Source organism: Brassica napus, chromosome C6 (genome assembly GCF_020379485.1).
Source record: "Brassica napus cultivar Da-Ae chromosome C6, Da-Ae, whole genome shotgun sequence".
Taxonomy (NCBI): Eukaryota; Viridiplantae; Streptophyta; class Magnoliopsida; order Brassicales; family Brassicaceae; genus Brassica; species Brassica napus.
Window position 1 is genome coordinate 18,309,892 of NC_063449.1, and position 8,566 is coordinate 18,318,457.

General features: G+C 39.3%; 1 protein-coding gene across 1 annotated transcript; it reads left to right on the plus strand.

The window, feature by feature from the left end:
* The first annotated feature begins 1,443 nt into the window (after positions 1-1,443).
* Positions 1,444-3,849, plus strand: LOC106418602 (inactive GDSL esterase/lipase-like protein 25). Its single transcript, XM_013859336.3, has 5 exons — positions 1,444-1,741; positions 1,822-1,937; positions 2,664-2,864; positions 2,939-3,191; positions 3,285-3,849. Exons 1-5 carry the CDS (start codon positions 1,474-1,476, stop codon positions 3,659-3,661), a joined length of 1,215 nt encoding a protein of 404 aa, XP_013714790.1. The 5' UTR covers positions 1,444-1,473; the 3' UTR covers positions 3,662-3,849.
* Positions 3,850-8,566: the final 4,717 nt, after the last annotated feature.

Genomic DNA, 8,566 nt, shown 5'->3' on the forward strand with positions numbered 1-8,566 from the left:
AAGAAATGAAAGTCAAATACACCAATCGGATCAATGACAACATTGTACATATTTTCTGTACCAATTTAATGTTTTATTAAATAAGTTTTAAAAGTTTTATTTTGCTAGGATTTTTTAAAAAAGTGAAACATTTTATTTTAAGAATTTCTTTTTGAAAAAAACATATACTATCAGATTTTTTTAAAAAATAATAGTTTGGAAATTAAAATTTTTTTGCCTCAGGGTCCGTGACACCATTGAGCCGGTCCTGCTTCTTCGTTTTAGGCGTTTTGTTTATGTAATTTATTACGGACTAGATATTTGTCCGCGCTATTGCGCGGGTTCCTTAATTCTTTTGATGCATATTGTAAAACAAAATCATATACTTTTTGTTAGAAAACAAATCAACTAAATTTACATACATAGTCAATACTTGAGTATTGAACAAAAAAAAGTCAATACTTGAGTTACATGTACTGACTCAGGTAATGTTAAGCGTGACTTTTTGGAATTAATTATAGTGATGACTAAACATATAGGAAACAACAAATGATTGGATTTATTATCATCTAAACATAAGAAATCATTTTGCTTCTTACTTTTAAATCAAAGTTCTGCAACTGATCAATGATACAGATAGCCATATTCATTTTCCAGGAACGAAGACTTTGAAAGAATTATATGAAAGTATATTCTATGAATAAAATATATTGGCTCAAAGAAAAAGAAAAGAGAATCCACCTCAAAAATAATATATATAAATAAAATTTTCTATACTTCTTATTAACTTCATTGTTGACAATGCGTTCATTTTTATAAAGACAATGCTTTTATTTCTATTAGTATTTGAAGAATGAAGCTTGAGGAAACTCAATTGAAATTTTTGTGAATTATGCGAAAAGAGAGTATCAAGTTGTGAAGAACAGAAAATTCAATCTGGATAAAAAGTAATTATAAACCTGTATCGATTTCTTTCCTCGCTCAAAACCTAAAAGATGATTAAAAAGGTGAAACTATGAAAAGAGAGAGATAGAGAGGGAGATGAAATAAACAAAGCAAAAAAATAGGTTAAAAATTATATAGAAGATAAACAGTTTGAATCGTGAGTATGGCAGTTATATAAATGACATGATTCACTTTAAACGTGGTGGTAATGCTTGAGAAAATTTTGGGTTTTGAAATTTTACGGTTTTGAAAATTATGGATCGTAATATTTTTTTTGATTAGAAAATTTTTACTTTAACCTTTAGTTTTTTGTTTAATTAATTTTTTTTTAAAATATAAACCAAATGACAAAATATGATTGGATGAGTGATTTGTGTTTTAGTATATAAGGGATTAGAGAAATAATTCCACTTCTAAAAGACTAACCACGAAAACCCATGAAAAGTATTAGAAAAAGAAAAATACTAATTAAACAAATAATTCCACTTCTAATACACTAACGATGAAAAGTCTTTTGATATTTTTGTTAAACAAATGCAAAAGTAAATCATGTGGTTTATGGCGAATCAAACAAGACGACGTCGCTTCACCATAATGGCGAATCCCAAATCTCACCTCTTCTCTCTTCTTCTACTCCACTTCTCAACCGTCTCCTTGGCCCAGACGCTCTTCGTCTTCGGCGATGGTCTTTACGACGCCGGCAACAAGCAATTCGTCTCATCGAATCGTGTCGACGCTAGCTTTCCTCCGTATGGTATAACTCTAGGAGAGGCTACGGGACGGTGGTCCGATGGTCGCATCGTTCCCGACTATCTCGGTAATGTTGAGATCGATGGCTAGGGTTTTATATTCGTTTGGGATTGGATTTAGTCTGATCTTGTTACTTGTTCTAAGCAGCTAGTTTCATGGGTATTTCTCAAATCCCTCCGATTCTCCATGGCACGGCGGATTTCTCTCACGGAGCTAACTTCGCCATCGCCGACGCCACCGCTCTCGGGTCCCCTCCGGAGACGGTTAGCTTTTTCGATTGATCGTTAAATCTCACTGTAGAATTCAAATTTTTAAATAAGGAGAGTTCTGGATGTTCGGAATTTAATTTGGTTCGGCTCGATTTTTTTTGTTTGTTTTTGGTTGTAAAGAAAGATATATGAAATTTGATTTGTCTTTTTTCGGTTTTTGGTTTGGTTTGAGTAACAAAACTAAAAAAGATTCTGGTCCAATTCGGTTCAAGTGCTATGGATAATTTTGAATGATTCAAATAATAATATATGGTAATTTGAACTTTTAGATAAATTATTGGATTATTCGGATTTTTCAAATAAAAATGTAAAGTTGTTTGGATAAATTTGAATATTTTTGATAACATGATTTTTTTCAAATAGTTTTGCAGTATTAGCTTAAATTTTTTTGGGCAGCCAATATTTATCTAAATATAATCATTCTATTTGTATTTGTGTTTAGATATTTGTATTCTTAAAAGTAAATATAACCAACTTTTTTTAAGCGCATAAATTATATTTTAGATATTGGGTTTTTTCGTTCCGTTCTGGTTTAGTTTCTGTTTGTAGATAAATAAATGCGGATATTTATCAAATCTTATTCGGTTTTGGTCTGGTTTTTGGATTCGGTTTTTTGGTTTCTGGTAAAAATACCCAGGCATAATTAGGATGGTAGAAATTAGGTCAACGCCTGAGGGAGTTTAGGTTAAATAGATTTTGAATGATTCTTGTTTCTAACAGATGACACTGTCACAACAAGTGATCAAGTTCTCTGAAAACAAGAACAAATGGACACCTCAAGCACGTTCTGAAGCTATCTACTTGTTCTACATTGCCTCTGATGATTACTTGAACTACGCCAAAAACAATCCGAATCCCTCTGATGATCAGAAACAAGCTTTTGTGGGTCGAGTCATCGCTGCTATAGAAGCAGAACTAAAGGTATAAACACACAATCTTTGATTAGTTCCCTATATGTTTTTTCTGTTTGTTCTCTCATCTACCTGATTTTTCAGGTGATTTACGGGTCTGGAGCTAGGAAGTTCGCGTTCCAGAACTTGGCACCGTTGGGTTGCTTACCGGCAGTGAAACAAGCAAATGGAAATGTTCAGGAATGCGTGAGGTTGCCTTCTGAAATGGCTGAGCTGCATAACAAGAAGCTGTTGCAGCTCTTGGTTGAACTCTCACGACAGCTCAGTGGTTTCCAGTACTCGTTTTACGACTTCTTCAGCTCCATCCAAAACAGAGTTATCAAGTCTAAGACTTACAGTAAGTCTTTTACTATCACCATCATCATCAGCATAACTCATAAGCGTATTTTGATATTTGAAAAACTTGTGACATTTATCATTTCTGATGCAGCGTTTGAGACAGGAATGGCTGCTTGTTGTGGAACTGGCTCTGTCAATGGAACCAGTTGCTCCACTAGCAATGTATGCGCTAAGCCTGAAGATTATCTCTTCTTCGACGGTAAGCATTTGACACAAGAAGGCAACCTTCAGGTTGGTCATTTGATATGGGGATCAGATCCGGAAGTGGTTGGACCAAACAATCTCAGAGAGCTTCTCTTCCTTCCTCTGGACATTACAGTCACCTTAGCTGATATACAGGAAGCTATGGTCGCTACAATGCCGAGGCAGATCAAAATAGAGAGTCTTTATGATATCAAGAAGATGGAAGCAGAGATGGAGAATCAATGGCTTTATGAGGTTGATAAAGCTACCTCCTTTCTTATCTAAGCCAGAGAGTTATAAAGGAGCTACTGTAATAACGAACAAACAAGAAAACTGAGACAGCTTTGTGGTTTTGTAATAAAGCAATCAGCCTTGAGTTTAAGATTATCCCAAGCAGTTTTAAATCTGTTGTGACATTCAGTTTTGTTGACAGATTATAAGTACTTAATTATATATTTTCTATATTTCTAAAATATCTATGTTTTTGTATTTTTACGCATAAATAAATTTTGATAATAAATATATATATTTAATGTTTATTTCAAACATTTAACTTTCTTAAACATAGGATCATTGATGGTCTGGATGAATAGAAAAATGTTGTAGATAACCGTCATACCATTTATTGGACACATGTACAGTTATTGATTCCACCGACGGCAGTTTCCAAGCCGCCAACCCACACAGTACATAGATAATCTGATTTAATTTCACAAACCTTTTATTGGTACATATATGATATTTATTACACAACACAGAGCTTGAAAGTGAAAGTATTGTAATTACGCGGAATTGACTGCGTAGAAGTAGAGCTCATCGGTTCGGTTGTTTGTCGGAAGTTTTCCTCCATGCATGAGGAGACCTTTCTTTCCATATACGGTGGCAGTTGTGTACGCCGACCAACCTCGTGTGCTCGGTTCATCTCCTCCTCCAAACCTCTCCCACACCAGTGTCTCCGTGTCCAACGCGTAACCCTCATCGGACAACGTCCCTGGACCCAAATGTGCCCTTGGGTCGGGCCAGGTCTCACCTCCAAATATAAGTATATATTTTCCCACAACTGCATGCGCAAACACACTCCTGGCGGAAGGTTTCTCTCCTCTAGTCTCCACTTCAGTCCATTTTTGAGTAACCGGATCATAAAACTGCACGTGATCAGACTCGTAGTCATTTTTCCCATTAGGATCAGGAGAAGTCGCAAACCCATAAACAACCCAAATCTTTCCTTGCACAACAAGGAATCCAGCTCCTCCTCTTTTCTCGAACCTAGCAAGCTGCTCCCCAGGATCTGGTAGCTGAGTCCATTTCCCTTCAGCTATATTATACGCCTCGATGGTTCTAAACCGTACGGGAGTTTTATTCGCCCCGCCTTTGCTCACCCCACCGAATACATACACGTGGTTATTGTAGATTTAGATATCGAAAGTACTTGTGTTATTAGAACGGCAATGCCAACCTATTTATACAATAAGAGAGTCGGCTATTTAGCCTTATCATCAACGACAACTTCCTTAACAATAGGAGTGCCTAACTATATCTCTAAGACTTATCACAAACTCTCGATCATTATCTCTAATATAGTATATCCACGCCAATACTCCCCCTCAAGTTGGAGAGTGATGATTCACGATGCCCAACTTGGACACTAAATTTTGAAATGTAGCTCGTCCTAGCGCCTTAGTAAGAATGTCAGCAATCTGAGACTCTGTTCGGATGTGCTGAGTAACAATAGTGCCATCCTTAACCGCATCACGTACTGAATGACAATCGGACTCTATGTGCTTTGTTCGTTCATGGAAAACAGGATTCGACGCAATATGTATGGCTGCCTTACTATCACAGAAAAAACGTGTTGGCTCTGTCTGTTCAGCGCCAAGATCTTTAAGGAGACGCCGGACCCATTTGATCTCACGGAGTGCTGCAGCCATTGATCTATATTCCGCCTCTGCAGATGAATGGGAAACCGTCTTCTGCTTCTTTGTTTTCCAGGAAATAGGAGAGCCACCAAGCATGACAACAAAGGCACTGAGTGATCGTCGAGACAAGGGACAAGCCCCCCAATCTGCATCACAATAAATTGTCAAAGGTATGTCAGGGTCAGCTTTAAGAATAATCCCTTGACCAGGTGTCCCTTTTAAGTAACGAACTACACGAAGAGCTGCCTGCCAGTGTTCTTCCCGTGGAGCTTTCATAAACTGAGAGAGAATGTGAATGGAATAACAGAGATCAGGACGTGTGTTGAGAGGATAAATGAGCCGTCCCATGAGCCTACGATATTTCTTTGGATCGGCCAGTAGTGGTCCTTTTGACTCAGCCAACTTATGATTCTGCTCAAGAGGCGTTAATGCAGGTTTGGAGCCAAGGTTGCCCGTATCAGTAACGATATCAAGACTGTACTTTCTTTGCGAAATAAAAATTCCCTCTGGCCCTCGGCTTATTTCAATGCCAAGGAAATATTTAAGTTTCCCCAAGTCTTTCACCGCAAAACACCTGCATAAATACTCCTTAAAATGCCGAAGCATATGAGCATCGTTTCCACAAATCACCAAGTCATCAACGTACACAAGAACTCGAAGCTCGATGCCTTTGCGGGAAAGTGAGAACAAGGAATGATCCTCCCGAGACTGAACGAAACCGAACTTAAGTAAGACATCTGAAAGCTTCTTGAACCAACATCTTGGAGCCTGTTTCAATCCATAGAGTGATTTGCGAAGCTTACAAACTTTGTTGGGATGAGTGTGTCGAAAACCTGGTGGTAACTTCATGTAAACTTCCTCATCAATATCACCATGGAGAAAAGCGTTACTAACATCCATTTGATACACCTCCCACTGATTAGCCGCTACCAAACGCAACAAGGATCGAACCGTAGTCATTTTGACCACTGGAGCAAAAGTTTCCTTGTAATCTTCTCCTTCCACTTGACTCTTACCATTGACCACAAGACGTGACTTATGTCGTTCGATTGTCCCGTCTGCATTAAACTTGATTTTAAAAACCCAAAGACATCTGATGGCTTCTTTTCCAGGTGGCAAGTAAGTAATATCCCAAGTATGATTATCTTCCAACGCAACAATCTCTTTGCCCACCGAGTCTCTCCAAACTTTCAACTGCATTGCTTCTTTAAAATTTTTCGGCTCTGTTTCACTGGTAATGGAGACCAAGAAAGCACGATGTCCAGGAGAAAACTGATCATCAGTAATGTAATCGGACAAGGGGTAAAGAGAAGTACCTGAACCGTCAGAGGAAGTTGTTGTCGGCAGAGGCATGAAGTGTGTATTACCATCTGGTGCGACATTGACTTTGTAGAGATGATAATCTTGTAAAGCAACAGTCTTAGTCTTTTCACGCAAGCCTCTACCAAGAGGTTCTGGTGCGACTTGTTCTGCTGGTAAAGTAGTCGTAGCAGGAGGTTGTTTTGACTGAACTGGTACTGATGGTGGAATGGTAGTCGTAGGAGGTTCACTTGTATCATTAGACTGTACTGTTTCAGAGGGTGTTACTTGTGCAGACTCAGTCGATTCTGTTGCAGGGACAATAGGAGACACAGTTGCATTTGGCGGAGTGACTGGAGAGATAACACTGCTACTCCCCCTGTCGTCAGACGGAACCAGTACCCAATCATCATCAGTGGGAACTGGATTTGGTCTTAGAGATGGAGTCATCTTAGGCTCAGCGTAAGGAAAAATGTCCTCGCGAAAGATGACGTCTCGAGAGATAATGAACTCATCACGATCGATATCATAAACCTTCCAATCTTTTTTTCCAAACTGATACCCCACAAACACACAGAGGCGACTACGTTGACCAAATTTATCTTTGTCTCGAGCCATCCTATGCGTGTAACAAGCATAGCCAAACACTCGCAAGGTGTTATAGTCTGGTTTCACACCATGAAGTACTTCATACGGAGAACGCCCATGATGAATAGCAGTGGGTGTTCGATTTATCACATGAGCCGCTGTTAGCACCGCCTCACCCCAGAACTTAATGGGAAGACTTGCTTGGAACATAAGAGACCGAGCAACATTTAGGATGTGTCTATGTTTCCTCTCGACGCGTCCATTTTGCTGTGGTGTTCCAACGCAAGAAGTCTGATGAACTATGCTGTTATCTTTGAAGTAAGAAGATAGAACCATGAACTCAGTCCCATTGTCACTGCGGACCATACGAACTGGCTTATTGAACTGTTTGTCTGCGTATTGTATGAACCTTTTAAGAGTGGTTTGGACTTCTGATTTTTCTAAAAGAAGGAACGTCCAGACTGCTCGTGAGAAATCGTCCACAATTGTCAAAAAATAAACAGCACCACATGATGAAGGGATTCTGTACGGACCCCAGACGTCAACATGAATGAGAGAAAAACAATCTGTTGTTTTATTCATACTGTCATAAAAAATCTCACGAGTTTGCTTGGCTCTAAAACAAGTGTCACAATGACTGGAGCCAGCTGATTTAGAAGAAATAAAAAACAAATCCGAAAGCACAGTAAAAGAAGGATGTCCCAATCGCCGATGCCACAGAACTTGATCCGAACTGAGAGAAGCTCGATGACTCTTTGCTGAAACAACCTCCGTCAAGTAATACACACCGTCACGCTCTTTACCGGCTCCAATCAAAATCCTCGAAAAACGGTCCTGTATTACACAAATAGAGTCAGTAAACAATGCCAAGCAATTTGTTTGCTTTAGAAGATTTGCAACTGAGATAAGAGTGCATTTCAAGTCAGGTACGTATAAGACTTGATGTAAAACAAGCTTCTCAGATAATCGTAAAGAACCCATCCGAACAGCAAGTGTTCTGTTGCCATCTGCAAACGCTACAGAATAGGGTGATATGATCTCGTCTTCAGTCAAAAGTGACTAATCTCCAGTCATGTGGTGCGACGCACCTGTGTCGAGAATCACTTCACCAAAATGTTTCTTACCAGAGAGCTTATCAGACGCAGGAGCAGGAGTACTCGCAGCATTCGCCTTTGTCTGAAGGATCTGACTGAATGCTCTAAGCTGATCAGGTGTGAATTCAGCAAACGAAGAGGTGTTGGAGCTGGTTGCGTGAGCGTTGCTTACTTGTCCACGACCACGACCGCCAGAGCCTCGGCCTCCTCTGCCTCTGGAACCACTACTCTGTCCTCGTCCAGCATTGCGCTCAGTGTACCATTCCAGGTAGCCCACTAACTGCCAACAATCC

Coding starts and splice junctions, on each gene's coding strand:
- LOC106418602 (XM_013859336.3), top strand. CDS start 1,474: ATGTGGTTTATGGCGAATCAAACAAGACGACGTCGCTTCACCATAATG. Junction 2,865..2,938: donor CTATAGAAGCAGAACTAAAG/GTATAAACACAC, acceptor CTGATTTTTCAG/GTGATTTACGGGTCTGGAGC. Junction 3,192..3,284: donor TATCAAGTCTAAGACTTACA/GTAAGTCTTTTA, acceptor TTTCTGATGCAG/CGTTTGAGACAGGAATGGCT.